General features: G+C 41.4%; 1 protein-coding gene across 1 annotated transcript in view; it reads right to left on the reverse strand.

The window, feature by feature from the left end:
- COL4A3 (collagen type IV alpha 3 chain) overlaps positions 1–19,820 on the reverse strand; it is a 135,408-nt gene that overhangs the window by 49,221 nt on the left and 66,367 nt on the right. Inside the window, exons 3-19 of the mRNA XM_060623952.3 lie at positions 18,606–18,695; positions 15,853–15,897; positions 15,231–15,275; positions 14,118–14,180; positions 13,389–13,442; positions 12,571–12,597; positions 11,738–11,812; positions 9,526–9,588; positions 9,362–9,397; positions 8,505–8,546; positions 8,205–8,282; positions 6,401–6,463; positions 5,419–5,478; positions 3,940–3,984; positions 3,609–3,662; positions 2,688–2,729; positions 508–592 (exon numbers count right to left, since the gene is read on the reverse strand). Of these exons, the coding sequence (XP_060479935.3) occupies positions 508–592; positions 2,688–2,729; positions 3,609–3,662; positions 3,940–3,984; positions 5,419–5,478; positions 6,401–6,463; positions 8,205–8,282; positions 8,505–8,546; positions 9,362–9,397; positions 9,526–9,588; positions 11,738–11,812; positions 12,571–12,597; positions 13,389–13,442; positions 14,118–14,180; positions 15,231–15,275; positions 15,853–15,897; positions 18,606–18,695 (967 nt within the window). The remainder of the gene's footprint in view (positions 1–507; positions 593–2,687; positions 2,730–3,608; positions 3,663–3,939; positions 3,985–5,418; positions 5,479–6,400; positions 6,464–8,204; positions 8,283–8,504; positions 8,547–9,361; positions 9,398–9,525; positions 9,589–11,737; positions 11,813–12,570; positions 12,598–13,388; positions 13,443–14,117; positions 14,181–15,230; positions 15,276–15,852; positions 15,898–18,605; positions 18,696–19,820) is intronic.

The raw sequence follows: 19,820 nt of genomic DNA on the forward strand, positions 1-19,820 counted from the left end.
GTGTAACCAGAGAGGAGAGCTCTTGGCCTAGACCTTTCCAGTGTATCTACCCAAAGGGACAGAATCTAATAAATGTGACTCTGCTTCATGGTGCCAGGAGTTGGGAAACCCCAGATTTCAGTCCCTTCTTGTCACTATTATATGGATTTGCTCAAACTATGGTTTTTCAGGGTCTCCATTTTTTCTTTTGTATCCCACTAAGATTGCTGATTCTTTATGTTCCCTCCTCCTGCTCTCTGGCCATTATTAGTGTTTTCTTGTCCGACTTGAACTTCATGCTTGCACACACAAAGAATTTAACTACCGTCTGTGGTATAGCACCTATGGAATTTTCATATAAAAGTATGAAAATTAGGAGGCCATGAAAATTGGGAGACCTCTCTTCCCCCCCCCCCCCCCCCCCCCGCCCCCTGCAAATTCTAGGTCTATAAGCATATGTTACATGTTGCCTGGAGAGAAACACATGGAAATAGGCAGCAAACGCTTTAGGAAGAAATGTATCCTCACCCTGTGGGCCACGAGCTCCTTTGGGGCCTGGTGGGCCTGGAATTCCTACATCCCCCTTTTCCTGGTATGCATCATAATATTCTGTCTTAAAGGAAAAAGGAACAAATGAAGAGAAAAGATAGCTATTTATGGAGAGCTCACCAAATGCCATATTCCAATGTCTTTTATTTTGGCCCAAATGATATTTTCCTTATCTTCCTGAATTCATAGGTTTATGTGTTAGCAGAAATATGGTAGTCATATATACATAATGGATACATGTAAAGATAAAAGTTGATGTTTCTGGTATCATGGTATCATATACTTCATGGGCTTTCAACTAGAAATACATTTTATGATGTGACCCAGCTCACATACTCATAGTTATAAATATACATACATACATTTCTAGATATGTGTGAATACGTATGCAGAAATTTAAGTTTCACGAACAGTGACTTACCATTTTGACATTTGATCAATGCTGATTTTTCAGTATATTCTATCTCACTTAATTTTTTTTAATGTTTATTTATTTTTGAGAGAGAGAGGAGGAGCAGACAGAGAGGGAGACACAGAATCAGGAGTAGGCTCCAGGCTCTTGGGCTGACAGCACAGAGCCCGATGCGGGGCTCAAACCCACAAATCGAACCGCAGGATCATGACCTGAGCTGAAGTCGGACGCTCAACGGACTGAGCCACCCAGGTGGCCCTATTCTATTTCACTTTTTAAAAACACTTGTCCTCATGAACTAACTTTATTTCAGAGTCTGTTGGGACCCACACATCAAAAAATACTCTGATTGTTTCTTTAAATTTCAGGATACCAATGACTTGCAATAATTGAGGACTCTTGTTTCTGACATGCTCAGTGGACCTACTGTTGGTCTTTAACCATCTACTTCATAAGCAGAATTCGTAAGCAGAATTTCCAAGGACGATAATAGAAACTGGAATTAAAACACATACACACAGCAAACTGGGAATGCTAATTCCTCTCCAGCGCAACTGGCAAGGAGATTTCATTTAGAACTTGGTACATTTATCTTAAATGAAAGAAGAGGGGAAAAGAAAAGGTTTGTTTTTTGTTTTGTTTTCCTGTATGCTGCACGGGGCCCATGACTTTGCTGGCTTGTTTAAAAAAGAGGTAACAAGAGTATTGTGGTTAAACACTATGTATACAGTCACAAAAAATAACTCACAATAATAACAGTAATGATAATATAATAATCTCCATCAAAATCCATAATGGCATATGTGCACCTGCCAAGGGTTGGCTAAGTGCTTTCACCGTAAGGCCCAATTATTCTTCCCAGCAACTCCATAAAAGTATTTTGGGGCTATTTGCATCTGAATCACTTACTTGTTGCGTGAAGGTGAGAATTTCCAGGACCTTCCTCCAGTTACTTTACTTAGTTAAATTCACTTAGTTAAATTACTTAGGCTGAGAGGTCTGAGAACGGTGTTAGGAATGGGACCCCCCTCACCCCCACCCCCTGACTCTCCTACTACCACCGTCCTTTCTGAATGGCAGCTCCACTCGGCGCATTGAACGTGAGAACCACTGTCCTTTAAGGCAGGAGACGAAGGGATACTGGAAGTCAGAGCCCGGATCTCTTTTACTCATCTCCTTAAGCGACAGGGTCACAAAATAGAGAATGTGCTCTATCTCTGCAGTCAGGAGCTGACAGACATCCGTGCAATCCACATCCACACTGCAGAGAGGAGACAGCCTGCTGAGACAGAGCTTGGGCTTGGGGTCAGTGGCTTCTGCTGGCCCTGGTTGGGCTTGTGCTGCCCAGAAGTGCAGGATGTCATATACCCATGCCCAGACGGAGTGGGTGGAGCTCTCTCCCTCTGCCCTGGGTACCCCAACTGACCTCCACGGCACCCCTCTTGCTCTGCTCAAGGCCACAGGTCACCTGGGGCCATGTGTGATTGAACAAAGGTTTTCTTCCTTCCCACCGCCGAGGGTGGGCATTGCTAGTGCCTTCCAGAGACCACATAGGACCAAATAGAAATATTTATCCATTGTCAAATGGACAAATAATGACAACAGCTATTTTCTTCCTTGGTTTGCTAAAAAAGTAAGTACTATCATCTCTTAACAGTTAATGAGAGACGCCGCTTCAAAATTTCCTTGATGCTTTGAAGGACTTGATCACCCATGACAACCGGACATTGTCTTTAGTTACACTTACTGGACCACGGAATCCTGGAGGGCCAATGTCCCCTTTCCACCCCTGTGTTGAAAGACAGTTACAAATTGTGAGTACATTAATCCAAAATATTTACATGTTTGGTATACTGAAAAAGCAAAATGCACAGCTAAATAATAAACTGACTTTGGGTTATTTCCCTGGAGGGCCACACCTGGGGCAAGAATCTTGTCAACAAGGTCCTGAGAAGCAGCTGTGGCTCTAGTGATTTCCAGATTCCCTCCGTGCCAGTACCTTCCGAGGGTGTTTCTATGCATTACACACTCCCACGTTCTCGCCCAGATATCAGGCACGGCAAAACCAGGCTGTGAGTTATGTGCAGTCCCCACTGTCCCAACTCACCTGTAACCCACCCCCTTCCTTAGCTACTCAAGAGGGCATTCTCAGAATTGGACAGGAAGTGATATTATTTATTATAGGGTAAATCTTGAATCTGCACATATCCTTACATATAACAATTATTTGAAAATGTCTGTAACATGTTGTCGGCAACGCATGAAACGGACTACGGCGCACAATTCATTCATCGTGACCTTTCAGCGTGTCATGACCCAGGTGGAGACTCACGGGGTTCAGCCTACACTTGCCCTCCGATGACCAGAAACCCTCGCCTGCAGGACTTCTCCAGCTCCTTCCTCATGAGCAAACTAAATCTCACTGGTCACTGTGTCGGCCAGCTTCTGCCACACAGAGCGAGTTTTCTATCTTTCCCACAAAACTGCCCTTCAGGTGTCCGTGCCAACTTCACATCCCTCACTTCCTCTTAACAAATATAACTAAGGTGTTTTAATGAACACTGGTCGCAATTCCTTGTACCTATTTCCAGGGCATGGTGGGGAAAGGGCGGGCAAAAGCCAACCAGTTAAGAGAGCCTGGAGAAGAGGATGTTAGAGAGGGCATTACCTTAATGCCGTCTTCTCCTGGTAACCCAGGGAAGCCCCTGTTGCCTTTGGCTCCCTGTGGAAAAGGGCAGAGAGAACGGGTCAGGAGGCCCACGGGTCAATTTCTCCTGTGGGAAGCAAGAGCAGTTGGAACTCCTTTTTGCAAAGAAAAATTAAGGTGGCTCAGATGGTCTCTCTTCACAGTGAGGGTGTTGCACTCTGATTCTCAAATGCAGGTTTCAAAGGCCGCATGCTTTTTCTAGATTAGTAGCTACCGATGACTCCCCAGAGTGCTTCTTCACCGAATGGAACTGACATTTCAGTAACATCGATGGGCCAAATCATGTCTTTACCTCAGTGCCAGGGAAACCAGGGGTTCCGTCTTTTCCAGGTTTTCCCTAAAACAAAAACACATCATTTAATGAATACGGAAAACCTGAATGATACGATCGATCGTCTCCTCTCGACCTCGGGCAAGAGAGCCTGACTGAGACTTTCCACCCATTTGTTAGAAGAAAAAAAAACAAAAAACTACTAATCATGGAACACGTATGACCTTCTCTTGGTGGGAAAGGCAGAGCCGGGCAGAAGGGGAAATCAGGGGGGGGTCAGTGGAAGGAAGATTGGAAATTAAGAGCTAAGCTTCAGTGAGATCTAATACTATCCACCCAAGCTTGGAAGAAAACTTGAAAAAGCAGAGGAGTGGACAAAAAAAGCTTAGAAAGAGGGAGGTGTTCACAAACTATTCGAAATGTTGGCAATTCCCCGAACTGCAGATATGCCTGTATTTGGACATACTTATAAAAATATGGTGCAGTGTTCTGAACAGACAGGGCTTTTGGATGACCTATTATGAAGTCTACTCTCCATGAGAGAATAAAAATCATACTATTTTTTTCTTAGAAAAATATACACTTTTCTCAATGTAAAAGTTTTAGAATTTAAACACAATATATGTGGTTAAATATTTCTAAAAATAGAGCCGGCCGGGTGAATGGACCCTGGCGGCTTCAGTGTCCCCACTACTCATGTCACACTAGTCCCATTTTCTTTGGGGAGCGGCCGTTCCCTCACTCTGTGTGATTCTCATGGGGCTCTCAGTCACAATAACCCTGACCCCGCTGGTCTGGCCAACCCCGGAAACTTCTTTCTGGCCACAGTTCGCTTTCCAGAGTGAGGCATTGAACCAAGTTGGGTCAATTAGAGAGATTCTCTGGGGTTTTATTAATGGCCACAGGGAAACACACTGTCTCCTTGGATGCCATTAATCTGAACTTCTCACCTTTTCTCTCTATTGCCACCTACAAGGAAGAAGGTCATTGTCAAAGGAGAGCATGAGGCCAATCAATGCACACAGAGGGGGAGAAATGTATGGAGGGCCCCCTCCCGCCATATTGTTTCAGGCTCTGAAGTCCTTGAAGGCTGTTTCAGCCTTAAACTTCTCAGCTACTTGAACATATAAGTCTCATTTCTTAAATCTTTTTCTAAATTTTTTAAAATATTTACTTATTTTTGAGAGAAAGGGACAGAGCACGACGAGCAGGAGAGAGGCGGAGAGAGAGGAAGACACAGATAGGAAGCAGGCTCCAGGCTCCAAGCTGTCAGCATAGAGCTGGACCTAGGGCTCAAACTCACGAACGACAAAATCATGACCTGAGCCAGAGTCAGACGCTTAACCGACTAAACCACCCAGGCACCCCATATTTCCTAAATCTTTAAAAAACTTACAAAAGTCTAAGCTAGTTTGAGATGGGTATCGTACACTTATTTCCTAAATAGTCCTGAGTATTTACTAATACAGGCTGCACATGACACTGAATTTCCAAATTTACCTGCGGGCCAGGTTCTCCAGGAGCACCTTTTTCAGCTCCATAAGATTCCCCAGGCGGTCCCTGTATTAATGAGAGTTATATCAAATTGTACATATTATTGATTTTTTTTACTTATCTTGATTGCCATTAACTTTTTCCTTCTGATTATTCTGTTATATTTTAAAATGTTAAAATCAAGGTTCATCTAAGAGGGAAATCTTATTTATAAGTATTTGTTTAAAAATAAATGCTAAAATACAAGATGCTATATGCAAAGAGCCCAAATGCCCATCAACTGATGAATGGATAAAGAAGCTGTGACATATATAGGCACAATGGAATACTACTTGGCAATGAAAAAAGAATGAAATCTTGCCATTTGCAACAACATGGCTGGAACTGGAGGGTATTATGCTAAGTAAAATAAGTCAGTCAAAGACAGATATCATGTTTTCACTCATATGTGGAATTTGAGAAACTTAACAGAAGACCACGGCGGGGAAGGGAAGGGAAAAAATAGTTACAAACAGAAAGAGAGGCAAACCATAAGAGACTCTTAAATACAGAGACTCTACTGAGGGTTGATGTGGGTGGGAGGAGAAGGGGTGGGGAAAATGGGTGGTGGGCATTGAGGAGGGCACTAGTTGGGATGAGCATTGGGTGTCGTATGTAAGTGATGTATCATGGGAATCTACCCCTGAAGCAAAGAGCACACTGTATGTTAGCTAACTTGACAATAAATTATATAATAATAATAATAATAAAAAAAACCCCAGATGTTGAAGATGAATCGTAAGATGGGTGACATTGGGCACATATACCACAGCGTAGGGATTTCACCTAGAAGTAGGTGTAAAATAATTCTAGTATACTCATGACCTCTGCAGTAAAATACTATCATGTTCTAGCGAATATTAAGATTTAAAAGTAGATCATATATCAAAATAGGCTCTAAGGCTCTACTTTACGTTTCAAGGGAACAGCATGAGTGTAAATGACCTACTGAGGGTCCAGGAGGTCCGGATTTGCCCATGGCTCCCTTGTCCCCTTTCTCTCCCTTGAGGTCCTGCCACAAAAACAATTTCAGGTCATTACACCCAGATCAAATAAGATTTTACTGCTTTTACAGATTTCTCTGTCTGTTCAATGTACTGGATTTACAAAGAACTTATGTACCTCTTGTTAACACGACACATTATTGTTTTTCACATTTCAAATGTTATACTTGTGAACCCATTGAAACTAAACACAGACTTTTTTTTTCTTTTTTTTAAAGAAAGTTATCTTTTGGATCAAACTGTGTTCAACCAATTTAATTCCTGCATCAGTTTTCAATAAGCACATTCAAATCATTTTTAATGTATCTTATTTTCATTTTAATATACAGAAATTATTTTCATTGGGATCATTTTCTGAGTATATGTTATGATGAGAATTTGATTTCCATTAATCAGGTTTGTTTGCCCCCTAATTGCATTTTATTGATTGTATTTTCCCTCTTGCGAATCATCTCTTGGGGCATCAGTTTTTTTGTTTTTTTTCAAACTTGATTTTTTCCCCCTTGATCAAATCTTCCAGATCTAGATTTTGTCAAAATAAGACTTTTTTTCCTGTCAATTTCTAGTATATGTGCTGCCGAAGCGAGCACATTTCCTGTCAATTTCTAGCCAATACCATTTTAGACTTTATTAATTTTATTTTTGTCAATTACCTCTTAAAAGTGGTTATTTTCCTCAGGTAAATTTTTCTCCAATCTTCAATGAGAGTTATTATTTTGATTATACCAAATTTTGCCGTGTTTTGCTTTAACTCTTTTCAGTTTTGTTTTGATAATTTCTATCACTAAAAATTATTTTATTTTTAGTTTATTTTTGAGGTGATGAAAGTGTTCTAAAATTGCAGGTGGTAATACTTGTAAACCACATGAATGCACTGAAAGCCACTGAATTGTACATTAGAGAGCAAATTTTATGGTATGTAAATTATATTTCAATAATTTGTTAAAATTAATTATAACTAAAACCCATGAATTTTATTCTTTAAAACGGATGTGTGAATTATGATATGTGAATTATATTTCAATCAAGCTATTATTGAAAATAATCACAAGTCTTAAAAAGAAGGATGATTTGTGTTTATTTCTTCCACAAGAAAATTGTTAGTTAACCCCTCACTTCCCTCCCCCCATCCCAGGCATTCCAGGATCAACCTAGTGTCTAGGTTTGGGGTATTATATTGTGATTCACTTTTTCTGAGCATTCAATTCAGTTCTATATCCTGGTCTTTCCAGCTACCCCATGGTAGGAACAAAATGCAAATGTTAATGTCAAAAAACAGGGTCACAGTGTCCTGGGAGAGAAATTAGGGCCAAATGGCCCCTGGGGTTATAATGGCAGATAAAAATGTCTCAGTTGGTTACAATACCACTCCACCCATATCTTTAGGTCATTACTATCCAGTTGGATCAGAGCCATATAACCATTTTGTTATCATTTATTCAAACATACTCACTGAATCCCCATCTGAGTTGGGAACAGTGAGAAGGGATGGGGATAAGAGGTGAGCAAAATTAGATCCAGGCTCCACCTTCTAGAACCTTGGAAGCTGCTTCCTCTGATCTTGCCTCACATCCCTGTCTCATTGTTTTCTGGTTCTCCAGTAAAAGATGGGGATAAAATAAAATCCAGAGGTTCAGGCAGGGCTGAACTGGGCTTAGACGGAACTTATAAAAGAGGTAAAAGATCGCAAGGACCTCCCCCCCCCAGAAGAGAGAAGACACAACCCTAGTAATAAAGTGGAAGAGTTACCGTTCTGTTATCTGGGCCGGTTAGCGTCACAATAACCGTTCCTGGTGGTCCAGGGGGTCCTGTCAATCCTTTCACACCCTAAACACAAATACACTCAGGAATGCAAAGCTGAACAACATCACCTTTGCTTTTTTGAAAGACAGATGCTCCTTCCCTGTTGGTTCTTCGGTGAGAAGATAGAGCCAATGATAGAGCAAACACACGTTTATTTCGGTGTCACTCAGTGACTGAGACGTATAGGTTGGTTGCTCTGAGACTTAAAATGTCTTGCCCACAAATAAACCCCAGTATTTGAATTACCCGCTCTCCTTTTTGTCCTATCACATTATCGCCCATGTGACCCTGTAAGAAAAGACAAAACAAAATTATTTTTAAAAAGAAAATGACTATGAATGGTCTAAACCCACTGAAGTGCCAATGTTTGTAACTGACCATTTACATTTTAATTATAATGTCAGTATTGTCAAAATTATTTTAGCTATTTCTTGGAGGAGAGAGGCACACTATGTTTCTTTCAAAAGTAGAGATCGCGAAATGCAGAAAGCTTACGGGATATACTTAATATGGCAAATGAAGGCATGATGTGGCATGGGGAAAGGAAACCAGCTCAGAGGACATTTATCTGGCTCAGCCACTAGCTGGTTACCTAACTTTCTGATGCCCTAGTTTTCTCATCTTAAAAAGAAGAAGCAAAGGTAGGTGAACTTCAGGATTCTGAAATTCCTAGAGAGGCTAAGAATACAATTCAGTCTTCAGTAGTAATTTAGTGACATGAGAGAAGAGAAAGGCATGCAGGGCCCTTCATGTACTGGCTTAAGATCAGGTTGGTTTGGGGAACAGTCCGCTGCAAAAGTTTATAGGATAAAGTATTGGGAGATCAGTAGGATTATCAGAAATGGGAAACCTATGGACTTGCCCTTTCCTGATACAGAGCTCCTTATAACTGAATTATCAGGGATCAAGTTACTAAGTGCAAGGAGAAGCGAGTGAGGGGTGCAGAGCTGTCTGCCCCATTCCTTTCCATGGATTATTCCAGGGAATAATCCTGTGGCTTCCAGAGAGGGTCTGGGCAGTGACCACACATCTAATGAGGCCAGGTTTGGCTTTTAGCTTGCTTAGGGCGTTCTGGCTGTTGTGACACACGAACTATAATCTACCTTAGGTCCCGGAGGTCCCATGGTTCCTGGAAAGCCCTAGAAAAATCCAGAAGTGAAAATTACAGCAGGAAATGTGTACCAAGCCAAAAACTCTGTGTAAAGCTTTTAGCTATAATGAATTTATTAGTTTACAGTGTCTATAGCTGTGATGGCTTCATACTCACAAAGAGCCCTGGAGGGCCAGGTGGACCAATGGGTCCAGGAAAACCTGGAAGGCCTGGTAAGCCCTGTAAATTAAAAGAAGAGGAGGGTAAGTTTAAGCTTACTTCTTACCTAAGAACAATGTCCATTTGTTCTTAGTTCTTAGTTCTTAATTAAATCTATTAACATATTTTAATGAAAGTTGAGGAGCATGATGGCTCTCATTCATGGCTGCAGTTAATTACAAAAAAAAAGGGGGGGGGGGAAGGAAAAAAAAAGGTGCCTAAAAGCACGTTGCCATGTAGAACAGGTTGCCAGGGATACCTGGATGGTAACATTTCCAGGAGCATGACCAGAGCCGTTGCTTTACTTTAGAAGGGTTTTTAAATTTTTAAAATTTTGCTTTTGTCTGTGTGTCTGTCTCTCTGTCTGCCTGTCTCTCAGCCAAGCATACTCCTCCCATAGGGCTTTCCCCCTGCTCTCCTTCTGTCTAGAATCCTCTTCCCCCAGACATCTAGAGGACCGACTTCCTTTCCCTTTTATTTTCACTCAAATGTCATCCTTTCCCAGCCCGCCCAATGTAAAGCCACAACCCTCCTTCCAACCTGGACACTCCTTTATCCCCTGGCCCTGCAGTCTTTTCCTCCTTGGCATTTTTTACTATCTAACCAACACTTATTAATTTACATTTTTTCTATTTTCCCCTACTAGAATGTAAGCTCCATGATGGCAAGAATTTTTTTTTGGGGGGGGGGGGTGCTGATTTGTGCACTGTGGTATCTCTACAGCCTAGAATAGCTCCTGGCATATAACTGGCATGTAATTCATGTTTCTTGTATACATGAATGTCCCACTGTTAGATCTTCATCAGTAGCACCCTGTAGTACCTAGCCGACACTCAAAGCACAATTAAAGGATGCGTCAACGTCCCAGATGGCTGCGATCTCTTCTTACTGGATCCCTTTCCTTCAGCATCAGGCCCCTTAAATGTTTCTTAAACAAGAAAAATCAAGAGGCATCATGTTCTGTATCTTTCCTCAAAGGTCGGTAAAGCCTCCTAAGCATGTCATTCTGCCATTTTGTGGCTTACCATTGGTTGGCAGGGGTCACCATCCAGGAGCTCAACAACCTGAACTCAAACTCTTTGACTTACTTAGACAAATTTCCAGAAATTTCCACATATACTTCTGAACTAAGTTAAAATATTTCTGGTTTTAACCTGGAAGTTAGTACCTGTGCCTGAGGTCTACCAAAAAATCCTTTTGGATCACAAAGTAAAGCATACACAGTCCCCCAAATGGCTGTGTCTCTTTGTATCTATCTGGGATCACACTCAGATCTACATACATATGGATCAGAAAGTAAACCACTCTACAGGAAAAAGGCACATTTAAATAAAACCCACTTACTCCTGCAAATTTTGTAATAGGGCTATTACTTAACATTATAGTTTTAAATGATATTCAGTGTATGATACAAACCTATGCTTGATTTCAACAAATACAGAGTAAGTGGAACATAACTATTCCTTGAACATTCCTTCTTAGGTGTAGAAAAGCCTGGGTAATTGAGATTTAAGAAGAGATTAAAAGACTTATGAACAAAATCATCCCTTTATGTTAGTTTCATGGAGTTTCTCATAAAGTGAATATTCTAGAGTGAAATGAAGTCGATCTGTAAACAGAAGACATGTGAATGTCTACTGCAAATGTTCTTGCAGTTGTCAGAGGTGGGGGTGGAGCATAGGTGAAATGTACACATGTCCAGTTATAAATAAATGAGTCTTGGGGATGTAAGGTACAGCATAGTGACTATAGTCAATAACATCATATTCCAGATTTGAAAGCTGCTAAGAGAGTAAAGTTCTCATCATAAGAAAAAAAATATTTGTCACGGTGGTGATGGATGTTAACTAGGCTTATTGGGGGGATCATTTCACAATATGTACAAATCTCTGATCACTACCCTCTACACCGAATATGTCATATGTCAATAGTATCTCCATGAAAAAAGAAAACAAAACAAAAAAGAAAATGGAAAACAAACAATAAAAATGTTCCCAAGAGGGGGAGGAAAAGATCTAGGGGAAGAGAGAGAGAGGAGGGGCAGAGACAAAGACAGAGATGCAGAGACACAGAGAAGGGAGAAAGAGGGAGAGATGGACAGACAGAGACAGAGAAAGAGAGCCAGAACCAGAGAAATGAGAATGAGAAGACCATCCCTGAAGTGCTATACCTGTAATCCTGGGGCTCCTGGCAACCCGGGGTCACCTTTTCCATCAAGTTCTATACCTTCTGCAGCAGGAGCTCCCTTGAAAATAAAGAACTTCATCAACTGTAACCAATGTTATATTTGCAAAGCTCCTTTAAATTGCTTATTCAAACTTCTACTGCTTCAAGGATAAAAGTGCTTTTCAGGGCATACACGTAGAGAAAAGATTTAAGATTACTCAGTTTGGAAGAGATCTAAGATTTTCATATATCCTAAGATAGACAATTTACTGGGCAAGCAAGAAAGACATAAGAATGACAGAGCATTTCTCAAGATTCCAGAATTAGTGGCAGCTCCTGATCTGGAAGTCGGGACCCTGAGCCTGATGTCAGTTCTTTCCTCCTAGACTCTATTTCCTTCAAGGATTTTCCAAAACTTGTATTTCTTAAGAGGTATTTACAGAAAGAGCTAAAAGAAGTCCGATAGGAACAAATATCATGGTCCAATTATTAACTGGTTTCTGAATTAATTATGAAACCTGATTTGGAATCACTTATATCTCATCATTTAATGGAACCCCTTTCAGATGTACCATTACAGATTTCCTTTCTTTCTTCTTCTTCTTTTTTTTATCTGCTTATTTTGAGAGACAGAGAAAGCACGAGCAGGGGAGGGGCAGAGAAAGAGGGAGAATCTCAAGCAGCCTCCACGCTGTCAGTGCAGAGCTCATGCGGGGCTCCAGCTCACAAACTGTCTTGAGATCAAGACCTGAACGGAAGTCAAGTTGGACATTTAACTCACTGAGCCATGCAGGCGCCTCGGAGATTTTCAATACTAATATGCCACACACGACTTACCTTTTCTCCTTTCAAGCCAACAGCACCCTAAGAAAAGGAAACCAAATACACAGAATCACTGCTTTGTCCTCACTGCTATTCAGCCCCCTCTCTCGCTGTATACTTCTTGCTGGCTTTTAAATATGTTCAACTTTCTTTCATTTAAAGAAACAAAACCTCCCCTTAATCTCCCCCTGCCAGTACTGCCCGTATCTCTTCTTCATGTCACCTTCCCATTCTGTTCAGATCCCATTCACTCCTCAGTCCCACACCTGCCTCATGCCCCATCCATGCTCAAAGTATCCTTTGCTAAGTCCTGCAATGATGGTGATGTTGTTAAAGTCAATGACAAGTTGTCAGATCTTCATGGACTTCTCGGCAGCATTGGGCAGCTGTCTGCCACTCCCCTCTACGGAAATACATCTTTCCTAGGCTCCCATCATCTACTCTTTCTGGTTTTCTTTCTACCACCAGGGGCCCCTCCTCTTTACGGGCTTATTCTCCTTGACCCGGACATCCCTTGCTAGAGCTTTCTAAGTCATGTCCAAGGCTCTTTTCTCCTTATTCTTGCTCCTTGAGTCACCACCATCCAGGGCCTCTCTGAGCAGATCTAGCTGCCTATCAGTCATCTCCGCTTAGATGTCTCAAATGCAAAATGAAGCCTCAAAGTGCAAACCTGAACTCAACGCATTTATTCATTCATTCGCCACCCATTAGTTGAATGTCTCCTCTCAGCTGCTCTAGACTTTCCCACAGTCTTGACGGATTTCAGCATACGACCATTCTGGAGTAAATGGCTTGTGTTTACACTTTATACAGAGTTAGAAATGGACACCTACCGGGATCCCCGGGTAGCCTGGTATCCCCGGAAGGCCTGGAAACCCTTGCTCACCCTGGAAGACATACAAAGCTTGTCATTCTTTCTTAGTTGTTCTAGAACAGCCTATTGAGATCTTTTCCCTGTTTCTGTCTTCCAACCCTGCAGTGGTAAATCTAGACAAAGTAACCCAAATTCCTTATGGCTGCTGGGTCATGAGGCTGAAGGCCAGAAAACCATTATCTTAACTGAAAACAGGATTAGAATCTACTGTTTCTCAAATTGTGCATAAATGGCAAAAGTCTAATTGTGCCAAGAACTTTTTAATTGCTGTTTCCTTGAAACTTTACTAATTAGTTCTTTCATGGCCACCATTCTGGGAAAAGGAGAGTGCGGTCAGGAAACAAAGAGGATGAGTGAACACTGCAAAGTTCAGTCGTTCCTTGCCAAAGACCAATTTTGCATTCCACGCTTTTGGTTTCTGATTTGCATACACTCACAACCTCAGGCGAAAGTAACCAGGTGAGGTCCCCCCATCCTTCTGTGGGAGAACATGAGAGAACGCCCCCAAAAGACAATCAGAAATCAAACCAGAGCAGGAAAGAAAACCATTAAGTTTCTGTATGCACACTATTGGTTTTGGCTAAAAGGATCTTTCAAGGAAAGCCTGTGCCGTCTCATTCTTCCTTCACCTTGATTGACTCATTTGGCAGAATGTTTCCCGACCAGCTCCTGTGTGAGGAGCACATACCTTAGAACCATTGCACCCTGGTACACCAGCAGGTCCATATGGTCCAGGATGGCCCGGGGTGCCCTGGAAACACAGCAAGTCTCAGAAAGGAGACATAAGCACCAGACCCCGGGAACAAGCGACAAGAGTGAGGAACCCAAGGTGACAAAAAAGATGGGCTAATTTAGAGAGTTATTTAAATACAAATGGCTATTAATAGTTAAGTAGTATATACAGTTATTTTAGATCACTTAAATAAAAATCATAGCAAATGAAATGGGCTAACAAAACCAAAAATTAGCAAGTGAGATACAGATATTTTAGATATAACAAGAGACCTTTCTATACAAAATGAAGTCCCTTAACGTGCTGTTTTAAGCTGGAAGAAAAGAAAGGAAAAAGAAGAGGGATATGTGCATGAAGTAACTATTATTTTACTATTCTACACTATTCAACAGAGATAATCTATCTTATTCCATCTATTTTATTCTACTCTATTCTGATCTATTCTATTCTATTCTATTCTGATCTATCCTATCCTATCCTATCCTGTTGTATTCCACTCTATTCCACACTACACTCCATTCGATTTTATTCCATCTATCCTATCCTATCCTATCTCATCTATTCTAGTCCATTCTATCTCATCCCATCCCATCCCATCCCATCCCATCCCATCCCATCCCATCCCATTCCATTCTATCTCATCTCATTCCATCCCATCCCATCCCATTCTATCTCATTCCATCCCATCCCGTCCCATCCCATCCCATCTCATCCCATCTCATTCCATTCTATCCCATCCCATCCTATTCCACTGCATCCTATCCCATTCCATTCTATCCCATCCCATACCATCCCAACTCACTCCACGCTATACCATCTCATACTGTCAAGCCCCATCCTGTCTTGTTCCACTTTGTACCATTCTATTCTGCTTGGATTTCAGGAAATACAGTTTGGCTTGTATGTCCTACAAATTCACACTCTAATATATTATGTGATTCTATTGTGACATTTTCATCATGTAGCATATGTCTCAGTACCCATTTCCACGCACTATTGCTTTAACCTCTTTATTAAAATGAGCTTCCTTTTTATTTTTTAACTTTACATATTTTCCCCATTACTTACTGGAAGTCCAGGAGGACCTGAGAATCCTGGCAATCCTGTCATTCCCTAAAGACATAGAAAAGGGGAAGGTGGCAAGAAAAACACTTTTAAAACGTTCAACCTGAAAACATAAAATTATTTGCATTCTAATAACCCCATCCTGCAACTGTAATCAGGAATGGCTAACATCTATTTGAAAAACAAAAAAGTTTTGACAAACTTTTCTAAATCTTACATTTATAAAACGTTTTAAAAGAGATGATTGAGATCTTTTTTTGCCTTTTTGGATAGATTTTTAAGGCATAACTTGCATATAGTAGAGTGCCCTAAGCTTCTGCAAACAGCTTGAGGAACGTTTACAGATGTCTGCACGTACATATTGTTATTACCGCCACCCCATCCAGACAGTGAAAATCTCTACCCCCTCCAGCCGGTTCTCTCACACCTTTCCCAGTCCATCAGTACCCACCCCCAACATAGTGACCACTGTTTTCTGCCACTCCGGATCACTTTTACCTGTTCTTGACCTTCAACTATAGAGTGTAGCATACAGAATGTATTCCTTTGTGACATCTGTATAACTTTTACAGTGCAGAGTTCTTATTTTTTATAAAGAAGAAGACGGACCAGTTGGACTACTAACCCTTCCACCTTTGGGACCGGTGAGTCCTGGAAGTCCTGGTGAGCCCTAGATCCAACATAAAAAAAAACAAAAAACAAAAACAAGCCCAAAAGGCAAACACTGGAAATCATGTGGCACTAAGAAACCCATAAATTGAAAGTCGCCGTTTTATTCATACCACCAGCCTGTTTTGCTCTTGTGATTATTTCAGTGTCAACACAGTAAATTGCTTGTTTGTTTAATTGGAGCTAAAATATTTATCGGAAAGGACAAACAAAAATTCAGACAAACCCCTGCTACTCCATGTGGGGGGGTCAGGGGGGCCCGTGGCATTAGCATCACCTGGAAGCTTGTTAGCAAAGCAGGCTCTCAGGTCTCCCCCACCTCTCACACGGGTTGACTCAGAATCTACATTTTGACAAGGTTAGAAAATGTTTCGTGTTCACACTGACGCCTGTGAAGAGCTGCTGTAAAAGCCCCACATTAGCCAGACAGCTGCTGAGGTCTGATAAGGATAACGATACAGTTACAATGGGGGATGAGAACGGCAGCCAATATTTCTGTGCATGAAAAACACCTTATTAGCAAAATGTGCCTGGCACGCACAAATAAATAAATAGCAAAGCAAGAACTGCCTGAACCAGAGATAAACTAGTTTCAGGCATCGAATAAATCCAGTTTAGAGGCCTTGTTTCTTAGGGAATTACCTTAAATGGAGACTGTCTTAACCAGGCCACTTGGTGGGAAAGTTCCATTGTCCAAAAGCTGTTTTTATCATTCCTGGGAGTTTCAGTAGGTTTTGGTATTTTTTTATTTTTTATTTTGAGAAAGGGGTTGTTACAGAGCCTTCTGAGATTGGATGGTCAAGGCCAAAGTGGGCCTTCACCGAGGAGGTGGAATTTTGCTTGTCTATGTTCCCCTCCCCTGCTGGATGCTCTGTGTTATGCTGCAGAAGACTCAAGAGTGACTAGGTTTTATGTCCCCATTAGAAATGTTCTTCATGCATAAAATACCAAAAATTAAGAGTGGAAATTTTTTAACCTGAAAACTCCATTTGGTCAGGTTTAATAGGCTCTAATTGTCTGCCTTGGATCAAATTATCTTTTGTGTGACTACATTGATAAAGCACACTGTCGTCCTATACGAACGCCATGACAACATGATACACAGATATTCTTTTCTTTTCTTTTCTTTTTTATATGTTTTATTTATTTTTGAGAGAGTGGAGGAGGGGGAGGGGCAGAGAGAGAGAGAGAGAGAGAGAGACAGAGGATCTGAAGCAGGCCGTCAGCACAGAGGCAGATGCAGGGTTTGAACTCAAGAACTGTGAGATTGTGACCTGAACCAAGGTCGGATGCTTAACCAACGGAGTCACCCAGGCGCCCCTACAATTATTATTTTAACTGATTGCTGGCTTCTCTAAAGAAATGCCAAGGTAACAAGCAGAGTGGGTGCAGAGAACAAAACAAAAAGGAAAGAGTTGGCTTGGGGTTGATCTAAGTCCAGAATTGAAGCAAATTCATTTTATTAGTGAAATGGATGAATATCCTAGGCCACACCCTGGAGGAAGGCAGTGGGATGGTCAGAGACCGAATGGGTCTGAATTCAGACACTAAATGTCCAGCATCTGGATGACTTTTTTCAAAATTAGGGTCAGAAGAAAGAGAAATGGAGAAAAAGCACATAAATGAATTGGAGAGACATGAAACGGAAGAATTCACGGAAAAACCACAAAATTTTGCATGTTTCTTCGAACATACAGATGTGGGTTTAGTTTCTTTGGTTACAGGAGTTTGATTCTGGCATCATATAAAGCCAGATTTGAACTCTGATCTTGCCACCTTTCACTGTGGAGTCCAGGATGAGTTAATTATGGGCTCCGAGTGTCAGTTTCCTCATCCCTAGAATGGAGATGAGAATATGAGTCACCACAGTCAGGATTTCTGGGACCGATGTGAAGAGTAAACGAGATACAGTCCAGAGTAAACGTCCCAATGCTTCACACGGAATAGAGTCGCAGGAAATGTTGCCTGTGATTACCACTTAAGTATACCACACATTTGGGAAATTTAAAAAGACTCTGCAGGGATCAGTGACAATTATCTTTCAGAGCTTATTAGTTAGTGCATAGCTTGCTGGAGGCCAGCAGTCAGGGGAACAACCACGTGAGTGCAGGAGAGCCCAGGCTTAAGTTTAGCTCATGTCCACAGCAGGAAAGAGCCATCAGCAAATCTAGTGGTTATGTAGTTATTTAGCAAATCCTCTAGGGTATTTATTTAAACAAAGCCCTTTGTTGTATCACAGACTTTAGGATAAAAATGTGTGATGAGTTGAGAAAGAGGGACCCATGAAAAAAGAGAAGGGTGTGGCAAAAAGAAGAGTATCCAAGGTAGGAGAATTCCAGAAACAAGGAAAGACAAGTGTTTCAAGAAGAGAGTGATCCTCAGGGTGTGAAACAAAGCAGAAGGGTGAGGGTCAGATAAGGACACAAAAGTCATGGGTGATTTCTGCAGGAATGTTTTCAGGGCAGGAGGACCAGAGGCAAATTATTGCCGGCTGGAGAGTGAATAGTAAGTGGGGTTAGTTTGTTTTTTAAATCCTGACAGAGAAAGGAAAGACAGGGGGAGGGATGGCAATCCTTTGCTTACAGGACTTGAAAGATCTAGGGGAAATTTCATATTTGTATGGGGAACATCTGCATGCTTAAGGACTGAAAGAGAAAAGCTAACATCAAAAAGAAAGGGATGGCCAAGAGAGCTTATAAACTGACATACCTTGGGTCCCTGCGGTCCAGGCAAGCCTTCGGGACCTGGGAACCCCTTCTGGCCAGGAGAACCAGCGGGTCCAGGAAAGCCTTTCTCCCCCTGTTAAAACCAGAACAAGATAAGAAACACACAGAATAGCACTGCCCAGCAACAAACACACCCACAACCATTGCTTTCTTTTCTTTACAACTTAATGATAACATTTGGCACGTATTTTTTCCTTGGCTCAATAAAATTCGCACTCAGCAGTCAGCGTAACAGTAAGTGGAAGGCTACCAGCTGTTAGCATTTGTCTGTAGTCTTGCAAGCGATTGCCTTTGGTCTGGTAGGAACTACTTTTCCCCAAAAGGTGGGGCTACACAGAGCAGAGATTAAGAGAAAGGGAATGGGGAACTGGGGGTGGGAAGCCCAAACAGAAAGCTGAGACTAGCGCAGTGTGTTTGCTGGGAGATGGAGAGAGAGTGAGGCTAAGGCACAAGAATGTGTTTGGGGAGTGTGCATAATTGCTGTGGTAGCTTGAAAAGAACAACGTGCAGGCTATCAGTTTTAGTCCTTTCTTGATTACACAGGAATTAGTAATCCAATCTATTTGTGTAGGAGATGCAGGAGATATCAAGAGTGGCATAACCAAAAGGGTGAGCGGAATAGTTTTTTTAGAAAGAGTTAGGTGCTATTATGACAAAGCCCTTAGTAACTAGCGAAAATAATTTAGGCCCAGTGCATCACGTGGTTCTACCAACAAATAATTTTCCCGACGTGGATCCTGGGATTTCACTCTAATAGTAAAGGTCGCTGGCTGATTCAGTCAATTTAATCACACCACTGGCAAATTAAATTAAAAAAAAAAAAGAGAGATCAAGTTGGCTATTTCATATTGTTGTGTGTACACAGCCACATCCCATAAAAAGAAACAAAAGAATTTGCTACACCCCTCCCCAAACCCGGTTACCCACACACATTCTAGAGTAGCAGCTTGCACATAGCAGGGACTCAATAAATTCTTGAATGCAAGAATAAATCCCAGCTCTCCAACATGGATCTGAGTGTATACATTCATAGCTGCAGGGAAAAACCTAACTCAAACTACACATCAACTACAGAATAACTGGAAATAAATGTAATAATTATTATAGTTAGTATATAAATTATATGTAAATCATTTTATCTAAAGAGCTAGAAGCATGTTCTAAAATATTTTTAGTCACCCTTCACTATTGTTAAGCA

The sequence above is a fragment of the Panthera onca genome, chromosome C1 (genome assembly GCF_046562875.1).
Source record: "Panthera onca isolate mPanOnc1 chromosome C1, mPanOnc1 haplotype 2, whole genome shotgun sequence".
NCBI classification, from domain to species: domain Eukaryota; kingdom Metazoa; phylum Chordata; class Mammalia; order Carnivora; family Felidae; genus Panthera; species Panthera onca.